Genomic DNA, 20,529 nt, shown 5'->3' on the forward strand with positions numbered 1-20,529 from the left:
GTGTGGGCGAACAGAATAGGCACCAGTGCTAATAAAGCTCATATAATACAAAACTGAATAGAGGCGCTCTGCGCCACACCATGCCAAGTCCACCATGCCCCCCTAAATCGGGTCCAGCATCCTCATCTTCAACCCACGACCGGCGTTGGCCCCGCCCCTTCCGAGCTCCGCCTTTAAGCCTGTCCTGCCCGCCCCATACACAGCCACGCCCCGCTAAGCTACGCCCTCGTTGCCCGCCCCACAAAGCCACGCCCTAACAAGCCACGCCCTCGAGCTGCCCTCCCCGTCAAGCCACGCCCCCGACAAGCCACACCCCTCCGGCTAGGCGGGGTCGGCTCCGCGCTCCGCCCTAGTGGTCCAGCGGTTCGGAGCCGTCCGCGGAGCGTGGGTGAGCGCCCACTGGAGCCGAACCCGCGCACAGGCGCGGGAGTCTCGGCGAGCAAACATGGCGGCCCTGACGACCGTGGTGGTGGCGGCGGCGGCCACGGCGGTTGCCGGGGCGGTGGCGGGGGCGGGCGCGCCTGCGGGGACCGGCGTGGGAGCGGCGCCGACGCCGCAACAGGTAACGGCGGAGGCTCGGGCCTTGCTCGGGCGAGCCTGGCGTTTGATGGCACTTAGAGCCCGGACCGTGCGGCGCTGGGGTCGGGCCTCAGTGGAAGCTCGGGCCGCCGCTTCCTCGCGCCGTGTGATAGGACTCCCTTTCTTCAAAAATGGGAGCTGGTGATGGGAGCTCTGGGTATTTAAGTCGGCAGTGACCCAGGGCTCCAAGCTAGCTTGGAGAGAGTCTGAGCACCAAGAAATTGGATCCGTTGACTGCATCGGTGCAAGAAAGGTGTTTACCAAGATGGGGGGTCCTAAGGATCCCATCTCTGCTGGGTGGAATGGGAGTCTTTCGTTCAGACGATCAGACCCCTTTTTCTGCTTCAGTTTTTCTCTGTATATAGCACTTAACACCACAGGCTCTGTTCCATATTTTATACCTGTTTTTATATTATATTTCTGCCTCCATGAAAATGTAAGTGCCAGGAGGGTAGACATTTTCAGAAGCTTTAGTCACTGTTGTATTCCTAGCACCAAGGACTGCGCCTGTTGTGTGTCCAAGACGGTGCCTTCGAGATAGTAGGCACTTACTAATAACGTGGTTCAGTCCAGACGTGAAGGAAAGCTACTGTGTGCCGAGGTCTGGCTCCACCTTCCTTTTCTGTGGGAATACGGTGTTCTTTCTAGCATCAAGTTAAGGAAATTCCATTTAGGAAAGATTTTCTCACACATCCTTTGCTTTTCTCCCCGTTCTCTCTATCTATATAGCTCCCAAAATAACTTATATTTTAAGGGGAATAGAAAATAAAAATTTAAAATAGATTATGTAAAATTTTCTTAAGTATATTTTTTAAATGCCTGACCATTTGATTGTGGTGCATTCCTGTAATTTCAGCATTCAGGAGGCAGAGGTGAGAATGTCAAGAGTTAGAGGGCAGTATGGGCTGCACAATGAGAACTTTTCTTAAAAACAAAACAAACAAAATACCAAAAATAAAAAAAAATGGTCTGATTCCAGTGGTTTAATCATGTTGAACGTCTTTTCCATGAAAACTTTCTGCCATATTGTAGTTGAGTATGATTTCCTCACCTACATCTGTATGCCATGTTTTACATGCTGGTGTACCCAGCTTCCTTATACTCCTACTGGCGTGCACTATCCTGATTCCGCCCTGGTCATTTGCAGTGGTTGTATTTGCTTTACAGGGCTTGGAGCAGAAAGTCCTGTGCGACTATTTCACTCTATGATGTTTAGCAATCCCTGGAGACATCTTTGGTTGTCACAACGGGCAGGATGTGGTACTACTACAAACCCCTATTACTGCTAGCACCTAGTAGAGAGTAGAGACCGGAAGACAGTTCCCCACTGAAAAATGACCTGTTCGACAATGTCAGTGTACTGAGATTGAAAAACTCTAAAATATATGCCTCACAGCAATGATGAAGTAGAATTTCTCAAGAATAGTAAGTTTTTTTTTTTTTTCTTAAGTTAAAGTAGGGACTGGGAAGATGGCTCCCTTGGTGAAGTGCTGGCTACATAACTTTGAAGACCTGAGTTCATGGTTGGGTGCTACAACATGCACCTGCAATCGTGGTGCTGGAGACCTGGGGCTTTTTGGCCAGCCAGCCTAGCCAAACCAGTGAGCTCCGTTATCCATCAAAATAAATAAATCAATATAATAAGGTGAAGAGCAATTAAGAAAGGCAGCTGATGTCAACCACCAACTTCCTCATGTATGTGTACCAACACATCCAGCATACACATGTGAAAAAGTTATGTTGTGATATTTCGGACAAGTTCATGTGTTGTCAGTTCTTCATACCCCTCCTAATATCTACACACACACACACACACACACACACACACACATACACACACACACACACACACACACACACACAGAGACACGCTGGCACATACAAACCCCGCCCCCCTAACGCTGAGCTTCAATATTTGTCAGATGATTGACGAGTATCCGTCCTAACCCTAAAACCACACATGTTTTCTGGAGAAGAGATCATTTTTATCATAGTCTCATGATATTAGAAATCTCTACCTAAAGACCTAAAGTTCCTGTCGGCCGAGTTCCCCTAGCAAAAACCACAGATGGGGTGACTTAAACAACAGGAATGAAGGTCCTCACTCTGACAGAGGCTTGATGTCCAAATCTAGCTGCTGTGAGGTTCCTCTTCTCGCTGGTTCATATGGTCTCTGTCCTGTGTTCATGCAGGGAGAGTGTGATCTCTGGTGTCACATAGAGTACTGTGTGCACAGTCGTTAGGCTAGGGAATGTTACTCATTTCTCACCTATTATGAAAAGTAAAATTATCTGTGCTTTTTAGTATTTCTGTATTATATGTTCCTATTTCCTCAATAGCTTTTTAAGTGTATTGTAGTTTCCTCTAAAATACAACACTCCCTCCTTGAGGGAAACTCATTAAGCCTCACAATATTCTAAAGGAAGGTAAAACATTGCATCCTGCTTGGAAGATTTTTAAAATTCCAGAGATGGGCTGCAAAGATAGTTCAAAGGTTAAGAGCACTTGTTTTTCAAGAGGACATGGGTTTGATTTTCAGCACCCCTATGCTGACACAACCATCTGTGCCTCCAGTACCATGAGATCCATGATCTCTCCCTCTCCCCCCCCCACATAATTTTAAAAATGTTTAAAAATTAAAGCAGAATGTACATTTCAGAATTCTCTGACCTCTGCAGACAGCAGAGGCAGTCATATACGTGGTGCACAGACATATATGCAATCAGAATACCCATACATGTAAAATAAAAGTAAATCTTAAAAAAAAAAAAAAGAGAGACCCCAGATGTTCTAAAGAAAGGCTACTTAAGAAGCAGGAAGTAGACAACCCAAAAGCTTCAAGAAGTACCTGAAGTTGACGAAATGCACTAGGGCCCTCCCTCCCTAAGCTTATATAAGCAGGAAGGGCTGCTGAGAGACACTCTGAGGCTAGCCCAGGTTCCTAGAGGAGGTAGGTGGGAGAAGTACCCTGGAAGAAGCAGAGACCAGCTGCACTGCCTGGAAAAGTCACTGTCCCACTGAGCTGCCTGCCTGCATGTTGTGCAGTGGGCTTCAGGTCTCCAACTTTGGTGAACTGTCACCCGTGCTGGGTGGTCTTTGGTGATGCAGCGGTCCTTGAGTCATTTCTTATGTAAGTCACCCCTCACCCATACTTTTCTAAGTAACCCCAGTAAACCCATCAGTTCACCAAGGTGGACGTCAGCAGTTGTCCTTGCTTTGGGCTATTAGACTTACCAGGCTTCTGCTCACATCTCTTTAGGAATAGCGTCCCCAGCACCTTTCAAGGCTTGCTACTTTTCTCAGATTTCCTGTTTGTTCCTAGCAACTGTTCTTTTAGCCATTTAAATTACTGAATTATGCCTTTAAAATATTGCAGAACTTTATTATTGTGTGTGTGTGTGTGTGTGTGTGTGTGAGAGAGAGAGAGAGAGAGAGAGAGAGAGAGAGAGAGAGAGAGAAAGCGCGTGAGTACCACAAGGAGCGCATGCAGCATAGCAAGAACTTCACCTGCTGACTGCCACCTTGACAGTCCCCCCTTTTGAAGAATCTAACAGTGTCATACTAGTGGTTTTGAACCAAGTGTTACCCAGAGACAGGGCTCTAGGCCTTTTGTTTTGGTTCCAGTGGACTTCTCTCTAACGACCTGAATTTTACGTCTTTCAACTGACTGAGATAGTCCCTCAATAATAACTTCACTCTATGGGACCTAGGCAATGGCTCAGTGGGGCAGAGCTAGTTTTCTGGAGGACCAGAATTTGGCTCCTGGCACCTATGTTGGTGGTATGCAACCACCTCTAACTCCAACTCCAGGGGAACTGATGCCCTCTTCTGGCCTCTGAGGGCACCTACATACAAATTCATTCATTCATTCATTCATTCATTCTCTCTCCCTCCCTCCCTCTCTCCCTCTCCCCCCACACACATAATTTTAAAAATGTTTAAAAATTAAAACAGAATGTACATTTCAGAATTCTCTGATTTTAAATGATTTTCAAAATGAATTTCCCATAAAAAGTCCTGCACATGTACAGAGCTATGTGTGTGGCCAGCTATGTAAAGCTGAATAATGTTCTTCAAGGCTCTGCGCATCTTAATTTCCAGTACCTGTGAGTGTATAACTGCATCATAGGAGACTTGGCAGATGTGATATAATACCATAAAACGGGAAGATTATCCTGGGTTCTCTGAGTGGACCCAGTGTGACCCCAAGGGTCCCTTTACAATAGGCAGGGAAACCAGAGCTAGTGGCAGGAAGTGTGATGACGTAAGCAAGAGAGCAGTTGTGTGAGGAAAGGGTCATGAACTGAGGAGGGAAGGCAACCTCTCAAAGCTGCAAAATGGAAGTGGGCTCTCCCCGGAAGCTTCCAGAAGGAACAAACCCTGCAGATACCTTCAGTTCATACAATAGTGAACAAATTACATACTTATGTGGCTCAACTGATAAATGAATATAGTATAGAATTATTAAATCATGTAGCCATTCCATCATTTTGTTTTGGTAGTCAGATATTTGGAAATTTTCTTTTAACTTGAATCAACTTATTGAACAAAACTCAAAGTTTCCTCATGTAGTAGGTGGCTCTCATTGCTTTGACAAAACACCTGGCCAGAAGTGGAGGGGATGTTTATTTGGGTTTCATAATTGAAGGGAGAAGATTTACTGAGGAGGGGAAATGCCAGTGGGGATGTGAGGCAGCTAGTCACATTGTGTCCCTGGTCAGGAAGCAGGGAAGGAGGAATTCTGGGATTTGGCCCCAGACACCAGCCCGTAGAATGATGCTGCTGCCCACATATGGAGCAGTACAGCTGACCAGCAGCTACTCATTCCCTTCCTCTCCTTCCTCCAGTCTCTGTCACCATTGTTCTATTATCTTTTTCTATGAAATCAACTTTGCTGAAGAATCTCCATTTAATAAGACCATGTGGTATTTGTCCCTCTGTTTGGTGTGTTATACTTAGTGTGATATTCTCTAGGTTCACAGCTTGGCTGAGACCTGATTTACAGAACTGTAAGAGATGAAGTTTGTTGTGTTTTAGTCACTAGTGTGTGCGTTTCTGATTTGTTTGTTGTAGTAGTGACAGGAAGCAGAAAGAAGGACCCGAGAAGGTTTTCATCTTCATCTGACTGGAGTTCCATGCTGGCAGAGGGAAAGGCTGAGACGGAGTGCAAACTGCTGGTTGAGTGTTGATCACATGCTGCTGCAGGAGACTGATCCTCCTTTTCCCAAAAGGACAAAAGAACTCCTTGGCTCTCAGTATCCCCGAGAGTCTCTACTCAGCTGTTCGCTGACGGCTAAGCTAGCTGAGCAGAGGTTATGGTGCCACATGAGACAAAGATAAAAGCTTCACAAAATTAGTTCATAATTGGCTAAACACAAAACAAACCACAGAAGCCTCAATTTTGGATTTGCCACATTATATTGTGTCCATTTCTTAACATAAAATTATGAACTGTAAAGAAATAAATTCACATGTGATAAAATAATAAAATAAAGAAAGAAATTTACATCTAGGAAGGAATAAAGCATTAAACAGGAAGACCAGATATAGAGTGTGCTGTACAGGCTTTATAGAAATTATGCCGGGTCTTTGTTTGTTTGTTTACTTTGAGATGGAGATGTGCTGTATTGCCCAAGCTGATTTAAAACTGAATTCAAGTATCCTGCTCTGGCCTCCAGAGCAGCTAGGAGCTGGGACTACAGATGTACTGCATGCACAGCCTTAATCACTTCTACTCAAAGAACTAAAGAAAAACATGCCTAAAGAAGTAAAAAGAAAAAAGTATGAGATTGATATCTCACTAAATGGAGCACACACATACACACACACACACACACACACAGAAAGAGAGAGAGTGAGAGAGAGAGATATTTAAAAAATTAAACCAAATTTGGGGATTTAAAAAGTGCAAGAACTAAAAGCTTCACCAGCACCAGAGAGGCCCACCCCACCCCAGGTTTAGTTGGAAGAAAAAAAAATTAGTAAACTTGAATCTAGGTCAACACAGATTACACTGTCTGGAAAACACAGAGATGATGATGACAATAAATACAACACCATTGAGTGGGTCAGTTCATAATGATGAAACTATGATAGAAATCATTCCCACTATGAAAGACCAAGAAGCCCAGTGTGAAGTAGCAGCTAGAGTCCAGGCCATGATCTTCAGATACCTGCCCTAGTGACCCACTTCACCAGCTCCTGCCTCCTAAATACGCCACAGCTTCTCCAAATAGTGTCACCGTCTAGTGAACAAGCATTCAAAACATGAGCCTATTGGAGCCATTTCAGATTCAAACTGTCCCATTCCTCTTCTCCTGGCCCTCAAAATGCTCATCCATCTTATAATGCAAAATGCGTTTAGTCCAGCCTCAGGAGTTTCAATATTGTTCAAAAGTTGAACTCCATGGTCTGTTGAGACTTGGGACAATCTGTTAGCTGTGAGCCTATTTAGTAAAAAAAAATTGCTTTAACCATACAGTGGAACAGAATGGCCATTCCCATTCCAAAGGGGAATAATGGGGGAATGGAGTGAGGAACAGGACCGAAGCTAGACTGAAAGCCAGAAGGCTAAACATTAACTGTCATCTGTGCAGCATCCTTGAGTCTTTCTTATAGCCTAGGCTTCAACATCAAAGCTTCATACCTTCCTCTCCATGGACTCAAGGAAGGGAATCAGTCTCTGTTACATCTTGCCTGTCCTCCTAGGCTTTTCCCTGTAATCTCATTGACCCTGTAACTCTTGTAGTCTCTATGCCTGCCGACAGCATTGTGTGGCTGATGCCAGGTTCTGCTTCTAATTCAAGCATTAGGCAGATCCCACTGGACATCTGACACAAACCTCGACATATCCCAGAAGATGGAAGCTCAGTCAAAGAATTGCTTTCATCAGATTGGCCTTTGGGCTTGTCTGTGAGGGCATTTTCTTGATTGTTAATTGATGAAGAAGGGTCCAGACCACTGTTGGCAGTGCCATACTTAGGCAAATACAAGAAAGATAACTGACCCTGAGTCTTGAGTAAGCCAGTAAGCAGCGTTCCTCCATGGTCTCTACTTCAGTTTCTGGTTTGGCTTTCCACCAGAAAAACATGAGAACTCCTGAGCATGTTTCAGTCTTCTTGCTGCTGCTGGAACTAGGGCCTTGAGGCTAAGAAGAGATGGCTGCATCTGTTCAACATTTCATGAAGGCTAGAGCTTTATAACAACTTGATTAATGGTGGCGTGTGTGGGAGGAGAGCATTTAGTCACATGGCAGATAACTATATAATGATGAATGATAAACATTAATTCTGGGAAAGCTCTACGGTGGCTGGGGAGATGGCTCAGTTGGTCAGAGTGTTGCTGCACAAGCATGAGGATCTGAGTTCAAGTCTCCAGCACTCCTATAAAAAGCTGGGTGTGTGAGACAAACACTCCGTTACACATACACAGCCCCCCTCAGAGCGGCGTTGATTAGTCTGAGATGACCAGCGATGTATACTTATAACCTAGCACTATGGAGGACAGAGACAGAGCTTCTGGGGTTTGCTAGTCACCAATCTAGATCCAGACTCAGTGAGAGATCCGGTCACACACCAGATAAACAGACAACCCTAGTTAACTAAAAACAACATTGAAAATTCATGTGGAAGAATGCAAGGTATCTAAAATAGTAAAAAAAAAAATTAAGAATACTGTTCAATTGCTCATAAGTCTCAATTTCAAATTGCTTCAGGCTACTGTAAACATACCATTACCATAACCAAAGGTGATACTGGCTTCAGGCTGAACAGAAGGTTCACTGAGAGCTGAAAACCAGATCTGTTTGTGGGCAGTGGAGTCTCAGCAGAAGCACTATAAGGAAAGGTCTTTCAACTGTTGGATGATCACACAGCAGTTCAGTTTCTACCCGTGCTGTGTACGTGAATTAACGAAGACTAGATCAGAGACTTTGGTGTTAGAAGCTCGACCAGGCGCAAGTCTTTCTGACCTTCAATTGGGTGACCGTTCGTTCTGTGTGACACACGAAGGAAAAGCAGCTGGAGCGCTAGGAAGAGCAGATGGACTCCATCAGAGTTAACTCTTGTTCCTCTTTTCAAGAAAGTGAAGGGGCTGAGGGCTAGCTCAGTGGTTAAGAATGTGCTTAGCGTGTTAGCACCAGAAGTGTGTGTGTTTTGTGTGTGAAAAGAATGACAAGTCAGAGAATGGGAGGAAAATACTGGAAATGATGTGTTGATCAAGGTTCTATGTCTAAAATATATGTTAAAGAGCAAAAATTTAGCTTAGCTGTTGAATTGGCTTTTATTTACAATTCATGAATGGAGTGTGCATCCTGTCAAATAAAAGTAGAACAGTAGGAAAACACATTGTTTAACAGGTTACTTTTCTTATATGGCCTCTTCCATTGCTTACAACTTAATTAGAAAATCCTGCATTTTCTGCCAAAAACTAAAACAAAGAGAATAGTGGTGAATAGACTTCCCTTAAAAGGTGACGAAGAGATGCCCAACATCCCCGGTCATCACAGACTAATCAAAGTCGCTCCGAGGGGGGCTGTGTATGTGTAACTCTGTCCTGGAGTGTTTGTCCCTCACACACAAGGCCCTGAGTTTGATCCCCAGGACCCCAGATAAAAAGCATTGTGAGGTACTGCTATATGCCAATTAAGATGGCTGCAGTGGAAAGGACAAGCAACAGTAAGTGTTGGTGAGGATGCAGAGAAATTAGAAGCAACACATATTGCTGGTGGGAATGTAAAATGAAGCAGTTACTGTGAAAATACCTCACAATGTTTTGAATCATTGGCATTATAAAGGAAGCGAATAGAGGACTCGGAGTGGAGACAGCTGTCAGTCACATATGAATATGAAGTAAGGGAAGAATGCATAAAGAATGATTCCAAATCAACAATAAAGAGGCAATTTGTTTTAAAATGAGAAGGGTAAAAAATTACCTTATGACACCAAAATTCTATAGCTAAATGTGTAACAAAATTTAAAATGTTTTTACATTAAAGCTTACATAGAGCTGGGCAGTGGTGGTGCATGTCTTTAATCCCAACACTTGGGAGGCAGAGGCAGGAGGATCTCTGTGAGTTCAAGGCCAGCCTAGTCCACAAGAGCTAGTTTCAGGACAGGCTCCAAAGCTACAGAGAAACCCTGTCTAGAAAAACAAAAACAAAACAAAACAACAACAACAAAAACCCCCAACCAAACAAAAAAAAAACCCAACTTGTATAGAATATCTATAGTAACGATTCATATTGGCAAGAGAGTAGTAATAACCCAGTTGTTCATCAGGTGATGGGTGATGAGTAGGAAAATGGAAGATAAGTCCATATAATACAAAATTAATTCAGCTGTTAAAGTATAAGGTGGGCTAGGCAGATGGCTCAGTAGGAAAGTGCTTCTAGCATAAGCATGAGAACCTGAGTTTGGATTCTCCAGCTCCCGTGTGGAAGCCAGGCATGGCAGTGCATGACTAGCTGTAGGGCTGCTAGAGCAAAGCCAGGAGGATCCCGGGGGCCAGGCGGCCAGTGAGCTAAATTCAACGAGTGACCTTGTCTCAGAAATTAACATGGAGACCAGTAGAAAACACCAGTCACTGACCTCTGACCTCCACACACATATGAATGCATTCAGACATGAGACCATGTATATACTGCACACATACCCACGCAAAACAGATGAGATATAGATCCATAGAATAATTTGAGCAAATCTTAAAGCATTATGCTAAGTGAAAGAAGCCTTACAACAAAGACTATATGTTATATAAGCCCATTGATGGAAATAATCAAACTCCTAGAGTTAGAAGACCAGGAGCTGAGAGAAGCCATGAGGGAGAGACTGCTATAGCTCTGCATTTATTTTGACATGACAAAAATATTCTAGAGCAAGACAGTGGTGGCGTTGCATAACTTCATAAATATCTAGAAAGATTACTGAATTGTCAACACTTAATAAGTAATGTCTTATGGTATATGAACTCTGATTTTAAATCTCCGTTCTTGCTCCTAGAAATGTCAAGCCTTGTTTGCTTCCCCTCTTCTCTCACCCCGTTTCTCGGCAGCTCCTCTTGGTCATAACTACCTTCCAGATACACTTTACCTTTCCTGTGTCCTTCTCCTGGCCCAGGCTGTTGTTACCCTCTCACACCCGGCCTGCACGCCTTCACCAGCTTCCTCATGACTCTCCCTGCTTCTTGTGCCTCGCTCCATCAACACACTCCCTGCCAGTTCATTATGTCCAAAAAACAGCCCGACACAGGCTCTTTAAGAACTACGCACGGCAGGACTCCCCAGGCATTTTCTTCGCATCTATCCCACTACCTGAGAAGTTTCTTGTCAAGATTTATTTTATTTTTAAGTATGTGTATGTGGAGGTGGGGTAGGGATGTGGGCACATACACATGAGGCCAGAGGCCTGGGACCTCCTCGAGCTGGAGTTACAGGCTGTTGTGAGCCTCCCTTTGTGGATGCTGGGAACTGAATTTAGGTCTTCTGCCTGAGCAGCATGCGCTCTTAAAATCTCCCTCATCCCTGAGTGAGAAGGTGGGTAGGTTTATAAAACAGGCCGGCAAATCATTTACTGATAAATCATTAAGAAATTTGTTTTTAAACAATTATTTGGTCTACACATAATTTTACCATTTATTAATGATGAAAGCACATTTGCATTCTAATAAGGCTGAAAAAAGCTGGATTTCTCCTTTGTTTTGGAGATAGGGTTCTCTCCCTTTGAGACCCTGTCTGTGTAATCTCCCTATGTGTCAGCTTCCTTTCCTGACTGATGCCCTGCAGTTGCCATCTCTTACATTGAACAGCACAGATACACTTCAGTAACAGCCCCCGTGACTAAAACATCTATGTATCTGGTGCATGCTTGCCTGTCTACTCTCATCTCTAACCACCTTTACTAATCTTTTGCCTAAATTGTCTTTTCTCTGCTAGCCAGTCTTTCTGGCCCTCAGAATTTGCATAGCTAATCCCTTGACCTAACACCCTCCCATCTGATTGTGCAATGGCTGTCTCCCTTTTTCCTTTGATGTGAGTCTTTCAAATAGACCCTTGGGGGTGTTCTAACAGAAAATACAAGCCTCTCCACCTCAGCCCCTTTATTTCTTTTCTATTTATCCCAGTTTCTGGGTTTTTATTTTTTGTTGTTGTTGTTGTTTGTTTTTTGGTTTTGCCTGCTTTTTATGGTTTATTCTTTTCTCTTTAAATCTGTTTTCCTCAAGATTTGACGATGCTGTGCCATGCTAGTAGAGCGTCATCCTTCCCTGCTGCCACCTGTCAATCACAGTGTTCAGTTTATAGATGAGAAGTGACTTGTGAATAGATTACATCCTTTTTGTAAATAATCCCTTAATACACTATTTCACACTCAATTTAGCATTTTAGGATAGAATTTCTTTTGTCTCTAGAGTATATTTTTATTTTATCTGTATGAATATTTGCCTGCAAGTCTGGATGTAAACCATGTGTATGTCTGGTCCCTGCAGAGGCCAGAAGAGGGTATCGGAACTGGAATTAGAGTTACAGACAGTTACAAGATGTCAAGTGGGTGCTGGGAACTGAACCTAGGTACTCCGTAAGAGCGCTAAGTGCTCTTAGCCACTGAGCCATCTCTCCAGCTCACAAAGTATGTTTGTAAAGAATCTAGATTGACCATACGATTAGCCCCAGAAAACTGTTGATGCTTTATTTCTCTCGACATCTCTTGACACTTTTATCACTGGTGATTCTTTTCTTCTTTATGCAGAATGATGGCAGCTTTAGTACTTCCGGTGGAATTCGTCCTTCTCAGCTTCCGAACTGGAAGCAGAAAGTTAGTCGGATGAAGAAAGCAGAATTCATACGCACAGCAGAAAAATTAAAGAATCAGTGAGTATGAGAATATTGTCTTCAAATAATATCACTAGCCATTTTATTATGAACAATGTAAAATCAATATAACTCCACAGTCCCCAGCCTCACATTGTTAGGAAACTTCTTGACAAACAACAAAAAGAAGGAGGGAGGTGTGAGATGCACAGGCAGTCTATGTAACAGAAATTAATTATAACTGAAAGTTTTCACTTATAATTAATTGTTTTATTTTTATCATTTATATTAGTGTATTTTAAGAAAACAAAATAATGTCTATATTTTATATATCAAATAACAGATTGAATATATTTTATTCTATAGTTTAGGTAGGTACTTTATGAACTTTTTTTTTTTTTTTTTTTGGTTTTTCGAGACAGTGTTTCTCTGTGGTTTTGGAGCCTGTCCTGGAACTAACTCTTGTAGACCAGGTTTGGTCTCCAACTCACAGAGATCCGCCTGCCTCTGCCTCCCGAGTGCTGGGATTAAAGGTGTGCGCCACCGCCGCCCGGCCTTTATGAACATTTTTAAGTGAAGATTATAGAGAATAAGTCTCTAAGTATCTTCTCACAGGTTATGAAGTTGGTAAATGATTGATGTAGGGCTAACCCTTCCCTTTAGTTCCTGCCTCCCCACTATTTTCCCCGCCCTACAACATGTGATTTCTTGCGCTCTCTCTTTTTCAACATACTGAGTTCACATAGTGTTGCTCTGTATGCATGGGTATAGGATCATCTATTGAAGCATGGGTAACTTTCCAGGACCTACATCCTGGGAAAAACTTCACCCGCCTCCTCCAGGAGCCACAAGTTGCCAATGGTTTTTCAGCTAGAGGTGGGACATCATTCATGACAGGCGGGGATGTTGAGTGGCTTGATATTATACATGTGTCGTATAAGCAGTCAGTGTTCTGAGTTCATATGTGCAATGTCCATGTCATGTCAGCAGTTAATGTTTCACTGAAGACATCTTCTACTTCTAGCATTTATAATATCTCCCCTACTTCTTCCTCAGAGATCCCCAAGCCTTGGGGGGAAAGGTTGATGTTCCATTTACATCTGAGCACTTGTGGGTCTCTGTATCAGTATCTCCTTACTGAAAATAAAAAAAGCTTCTTGGTCAGGGTTGATAGACTGACTTATGAGTAGGAAGGTAAGAACTTGGCCTGGGCAGTGCAATACTATGTCCATTTAGAATAATAGCATCAGGTTCTCCTATAGGGCCTGTGATATAGCCAATCACGGGCTTTGGCCTAGTGAGCAGTACCAGGCATGAGTTCTGTCTTATGGAGAGGGCTTTAAGTACAATCATAAAGTAGTCGGTTACTACTTTATGATCCCACTACTGTATCAGTGGTCATGTCTCCCAGGCTAATTCTTACTGCAGATCACAGGGTCCATAGCTGGGTTAGATTACTGAATCCTTTGTTTCTCTCCGAGTAAATAGTATGTTGTCTGTCCTAGTTAGGGTTAGTATTGCTGTAATGAAACACCATGACCAAAGTAACTTGGGGAGGAGAGGTTTTATCTGGCTTATACTTCCACATCACTGTTCACCATCAAATGGAGAAGAAACTCAAGCAGCTAGAACCTGGAGGTGGGAACTGCTACAGAGACCAAAGAGGAGCGCTGCTTCCTGGTTTGTTCCCTCTGACTTGTTTATCCTGCTTTCTTATCAAATCCAGGACCACTAGCTCAGGCCACGATGGATTGGGCCTTCTCACACTAATTACTTAGAAAATGTCCTGCAGCACAGTCTCATGGAGGCATTTTCTCAATTGAGATTCCCTTTTCTCAGATGATTAGCTTGTGTCAAATTGACCTAAAACTAGTCAGCACAGTGTCTTAGTTAGTTTTATTGCTTTGATAAGACACCATGACCAAGGCTACTTACGGTTTGAGAGGGTCATAGGCTGTGATCATCATCGCAAGGAAGATAGCAACAGCAAGGCAGGCAGAGAACTCATATCTTGTAGGAAGCAGAGAGAGAGAGAGAGAGAGAGAGAGAGAGAGAGAGAGAGAGCACTCTTAGAAAGGCACAAATTCTATGAAGCCACAAAGCCTTCCCCTAGTGACACACCACTTCCAATGACATTACACCTCCTGATCCTTCTCAGATTGTTCCACTAACTGAATCGAATATCCAAATACATGAGCTTGGGTCCATTCTTATTCAGATCACTACTTTTACTCCATGGTCCCCATGGGCTTGTGGTCATATAATGCAAAATACATTTAGTCTAATTTCAAAAGTCTCAGGGTCTTTCACAGTATCAATACTGTTTAAAAGTCCAAAGTCTCTTCTGAAACTCAAAACAATTTCTTTTTTTTTTTTTTTTTTTTTTTTTTTTTTTTTTTTTTTTTTTTTTTTTTTTTTTGGTTTTTCGAGACAGGGTTTCTCTGTGGTTTTGGAGCCTGTCCTGGAACTAGCTCTTGTAGACCAGGCTGGTCTCGAACTCACAGAGATCCGCCTGCCTCTGCCTCCCGAGTGCTGGGATTAAAGGCGTGCGCCACCACCGCCCGGCACAAAACAATTTCTTAATTGTAACAACCTGGCTTTGAAGTTTCTGTTAAAGATCAGCTATTATTCTAATAGGTCTACCTTTATAAGTGACTTGACCTTTTCATGTTGCAGCTTTTATACCTTTTAATTGTTTTGTGATTTTTAATTATAATATGAACAAGGAATTTTTTTTCTAGTTTCTTCTGAGTTTTTATAGTCTCTTGTATATAGATGGGCTTCTCTTTCTCCAGGTTTGGGAAATTTTCTCCTATAAATTTATTGAAAATATTCTCTATGCCTTCTTCTTTTTCTATGCCCATGATCCAAAGGTTGGGTATTTTGATGGTGTCTCAGAGCGCCCCCCCCCCATTTTATTCATTTTTTTTTAATTGATCATTCACCTTCATTGAGTAATCCAATTTCTGCATGTTATCTTCTAGCCCCAATTTTCTGTTTTCTCCATGATCTATTCTGGCTGGGATTTCCACTGAGTTGTTTTTTTTTTTTTATATAAGATTGTTATTTAAAGCATTTTTATTTTCAGTTTGTGTTTTCTTCAGCAATTCTCTTTGTTGAATTACATTTTCATGTCTTGGAATGACGTTCAGCTCTGTTTTTGCCCTTTTAGAGCACAGTCGTGTCTTCTCTGAGTTGTTTGAGCATCCTCATTCTTTAGGATACTTTGTCTGAATGTTCTTTCAGGATATTTGCAGTAGGTGCCATTCTTAGGAGACCAGTGATTTCTGGAGGGACTCACAGTTTTTGTGTTGTTTCTCTACTGGGACCTGTGCATCTGGTGTTAGTTTGTTGGTTGATTCTTTCCTTGTCTCTCTCTTCTTCTTTCCTTCCTTCCTTCCTTCCTTCCTTCCTTCCTTCGTTTCTTCCTTTTAGAACTTTTTTCTTTTTAAAATTCCACTCCCCTTTTTTCTTTCAATGGTGGCATTTGCATTGTTCAGTGGAGAGAAACTAAGCCATAAAAGGGTTGAAGTGTCATTTCCCTCTGTGGGACTGGTATTTGGGGCTGGTGGCTCTATCTCAAGTCCTTTTCTGAGAGTCAGGTATTGTCCTGTGTCTGCATGTGCCTCTTGCCTGAGAGTCAGGTATTGTCCTGTGTCTGCATGTGCCTCTTGCCTGAGAGTCAGGTATTGTCCTGTGTCTGCATGTGCCTCTTGCCTGAGAGTCAGGTATTGTCCTGTGTCTGCATGTGCCTCTTGCCTGAGAGTCAGGTATTGTCCTGTGTCTGCATGTGACTCTTGCCTGGACCTGTAGCTTTTGCTATGGGGTGTGCAACTCTACATGCCTGTGTCTGGTCCTGACCTCTACATGCCTGTGTCTGGTCCTGACCTCTACATGCCTGTGTCTGGTCCTGACCCTGGTCCGTAGCTTCTGCTAGGAGATGTGGAGCTTCCTGAGTGAGCGCCTGTGGGTCTAACCTGGAGTCAGATCAGTTTTCCACACCAAATCCACAGTTTGCGCTGAAGCTGCTGGGAAATATGCAGGGCTCTTCTCTGCTGTCTTCAGCACCTGGAAGCTGTGTTTCTCCTGAGCAGTGATGTTCTGGAGTAGAGCCCACTGCATCACATGATTGGTCCCACTGAAGACAGGGAATGGTTTGCAATACTGTGTCCTTGAGCTGTTTTTTTCAATGATCTTTTAATTAATTGTCTCCTGGTTTGTGTTCCTCTCAGATCCATTCTGTATATTATAAGATTTCCACTTATTTCAATTTTTTATATCATACAGTCCATGTTTTTTCTCTTAAACAGTGTTTACTGAACATTCACTGTTGTCTACAGTATCACAATATTAGTACATTTGAAAATCTTTGTTAATGTTTCTAGTCCATGAGTAGCAAAATGTAACTAACTATCATCACATATCCTGTATCCACAGCAGACATTTCTGTTTGGGTCACAGTGATGTCTCTGGTACCCAATAAGACCTTGCTAGGATTCTCAGCCTTAACAGGGCTTTGGTAGCCATTCTCTGTCTGTTAGAGTTGTTATGTAGATGAAATCCTTGCAATTCTCCGTTACCTTACGTCTTCTCACACATGCACGGAGACAGCCTGCAGCCCGCAGGGCCTGCTCCATCTCACCCATTTCTCCCAATGTGGCTGTCAGTATAAACCTTTCTCTGTGCTGCAAGGCGGAACGCACTGGGAAACTATGGAGAGCATTGCCTCTCAGGTTCTGTGCGATGACGCCATGGGCTAGAGACAATCCTGCTGCTTTAGATTCAAGATTAGAGGGTAACTATTAAATACTTAGGTGTTCTTAATATTTAGGGTAAATAACTTGTGGGAGAAGGAAAACAAACATTGAGAAAATTGATTTCTCTGCCAACTTAAAAAAAAAAGCCTCCTTAGTAGGATATTTGGATTTTTCTTGAGGACAGTAACTAACAACCTCATAGCCAAAGGTTTCTGTATTTTCAAAGGAAATATGTAATAGTTTAAATTATAATTGGTTAAAATTGGACTTAAGGCCAATTTTAGCTAAAGTTAGATAATGTTTTGACCCCTTAACCTTATTAGTCTAAGTAATTATATTCCTTTTTAAATGAATTGAATATAAAATACTAATTATTTTGAATATCTTCATTTTTTAAACAACTAAAATATACTGAATTCATATTTCTACCATCTGTTTCTTTTTTCAAAGAGTTATTGTTATAGAAAAAGATAAACACAGTCATTTCTACAACCAAAGAGGGGACTTCAGAACTGAGCAGAGCATGCTGGAAGAATTGGAGAACAAACTGATAAACAGCAGGAAGATAGAGAGTAAGTTGGGTTCGCGGTGAATTACAAACTTTTGAGTGACCTGAAGACTAGTGGTGATCTGTGTTGTACTTGTGCATTGACTGTTGTTCAGTGGAGATACATGACTGATGATAAGTTTGTCTCTTAAGGACATGTATTTATTTTATTTTGAAGTTCATTCTAACTGAATTGTTTTCTTCCATATTGATAGGTTAGACTTGATTCTGAATTAATTAAGTCAGCAAAAGCTGTTAATATTTAAAAAATTAAAATACTTCATTCCCTGTGCTATCTGGGTCTAACTCATCAATAACCCTGGCATTGCTGACTGCTAGTACTAGACCCAGTAAACAACAGTAGAGTCAGAGCTAACACCACTGGCCATACAAAGGGGTAAGAACAGGCCATGCCCAAGCCCAAGTTTCCTTGTCAACCTTCTAAAGCCTACATACAGTTGCTACCTCCCTCCAGAGAACTGCATCTGATACTGAGATGAAATACAGGAGAATTCCTTACAGCTTGTACAGTGAAGGTGCTGTTGTTTGTTATGTAGATTAATCATTATCATAGGGGCTGAGAATACCTTGTAGAGTAGAGTCTGTACTTTGCAAAAATCCTTATAATACAAAAGCTACTTATTGCTTATGGAAAAAAATAATGGCCGTTACTAAGCTTTAAAATATTGATTTGCAAAAAGAAAGAAAAACATTGATTTGCTAGGTAGAGATTAAACTGCTCCTGATACTGTCTTATCACACTTAAAATAATTCTAGTGATTTTTTCTTTCTAAATATAGGGTCACACCTCTAATCCCAGCACTCAGGAGGCAGAGGCAGGAGGATCTCTGTGAGTTTGAGGCCAGCCTGGTCTACAGAACTAGTTCCAGGACAGCCAGGAATCCACAGATAAACCCTGTATAAAAAACCAAAACCAAACAAACAAACAAACAAAAAGTACCCCAACCAAACAAAACCAAAACAGAGAATAAAACGTGTTAAGCTAAGTTACTTGGCATGCTTTTAAAATGATCGTCCCTAAGTCCGTCTCCATAGAAGGAAAGACAGATGCATCTCCATGACACGGGTTTACAGTGTCATGCTTTATTGAGAGCAGCAACACCTGACGTCCAGATGTTCTGACATAAATGGCTGCTGTTTAGTTGGCTGTCTTTCACTAAGGACTGTATGGGTTCATCTGCAGAAGCCTAAGTGTAGCTACACTTGTCACAGAATTAAAGTATGGACTTTTCCTTACAGGAGCAAAGATCCAGCAACAGTTGGCCAAAATACATAACAATGTGAAGAAACTTCAGCACCAGCTGAAAGACGTGAAGCCCACGCCTGATTGTAAGAAAAGTTAATATAAGATTCTCTTTTCTATATTGCTGTTTCCTGCTGGTGCATGAGAACATGCATGCTTTTCTCTAAGTGTGTCTTTCATTTGGCAATCGTGGAGCCAGCCCTACTTCATTAGTTAGGAATTAGTAAGTGTAGAGTGGAAAAGTGGATTTTCAGCCTTTAAACTGCCATTCAGTCCTTAACGTTATAAATTAGGGAAGAGACACCATGAGGTGGGAACACTGGCATAGGAAGGTTCAGATTTAGGCATCTAAGTAGAAAAAAGACTTCTCAATTCATAGCCCTTACCCTGCTTATCCTGTCATTGGCTTTTTTAAAAAATATCTTTCAAAAGTATTTAAAATATGTAAAGAATGGCTTGACTGTACTGGGACAAATGCTAATTTGTGAGAGGGGAAAATTCACACCCTCACCTTCTGTTTCAAAATTCACTCCTGACTGGTACTCAGAATATACTGGATCAAAGTCGTGGCCTGCCATTTATTGGTTAGGACATTTTAGGGAAATGACTAGATCTCCGAGCTTTCGTTCTGCGCAGTGGCGCTCACAGACCTTCTGGTGGGTCTGGGGCAGGATGGAATGAACAGTGCTCTAGAGGACAGGTGCAGTGCTTGGAGTACGGCAAGTATAAAACTGGAAAGGGGGAAAGAACGGGTAGTATTCATTACATTCAGTGAGGCCATAACGTGCTGGAGGGAACATGTAACAACTATTTGGTAATATTCAGTTGTATAAGAAAAGAACAAGGGTGCTGGAGAGATGGCTCAGTCAGTGGTTAAGAGCACTGCCTGCTCTTCTGAAGGTCCTGAGTTCAATTCCCAGCAATCACATGGTGGTTTGCCACCACTTGTAATGAGAAATGGCGCCCTCTTCTGGCCTGCAAGCATGCATGCAGATAGAGCACTGTGTACTTAACAAATAAATAAATCTTTAAAAAAAAGAACAAAATCTAAATAAATAAATAAAATCTTAATACATAAATAAATCTTTAAAAAAAGAACAAAATCTAAAGAAAAAAGGACCATAATTGACTACTTTAAAAACACTCAAACCTATAAGTATTGGTGAAAGACATTAGAAAAGTATATCTACTTATGTAATTTAATAATTGAATATTTATAAGCTATATAAAATGTCTACAAATTAGGGCAACCAAGAGAAACAGTGATAGGAAAATGGACAGAGATTATAAGGCACAAGGGTATCAAAAGAAATACAAAACTCAGGTGAAACAAATGTCCATGCTTGTTAATAACCACAAAAATATCAGCTAGAGTGACAGTTCTTGCCTTCCTTTGGAAGTGATCTAAAGTATACAGAGGAAGGCAGTGAGAACGGGTCAGCAGCTATGCAGAGAATGAGTCTGCACTGCAGAGGGGTGAGCCTAACATACTGTACAGAGACTTTCCTTAGTCAGAAATTACTTCAAGTTTTATTAGTCATATTTTCAAAATACTTACTTGGACATGCTTAAATACATA

General features: G+C 42.1%; 1 protein-coding gene across 1 annotated transcript in view; it reads left to right on the forward strand.

The window, feature by feature from the left end:
- The first annotated feature begins 331 nt into the window (after positions 1 to 331).
- The window catches only part of Ccdc112 (coiled-coil domain containing 112), a 29,133-nt gene continuing 8,935 nt past the window's right edge, over positions 332 to 20,529 (forward strand). The window contains exons 1-4 of the mRNA XM_041660165.1: positions 332 to 562; positions 12,321 to 12,442; positions 17,590 to 17,711; positions 18,947 to 19,036. Of these exons, the coding sequence (XP_041516099.1) occupies positions 446 to 562; positions 12,321 to 12,442; positions 17,590 to 17,711; positions 18,947 to 19,036 (451 nt within the window). The 5' untranslated portion in view covers positions 332 to 445. The remainder of the gene's footprint in view (positions 563 to 12,320; positions 12,443 to 17,589; positions 17,712 to 18,946; positions 19,037 to 20,529) is intronic.

Source organism: Microtus oregoni, unplaced genomic scaffold (genome assembly GCF_018167655.1).
Source record: "Microtus oregoni isolate MIOR12 unplaced genomic scaffold, Mior012 000011F_ref0000422, whole genome shotgun sequence".
NCBI lineage: Eukaryota > Metazoa > Chordata > Mammalia > Rodentia > Cricetidae > Microtus > Microtus oregoni.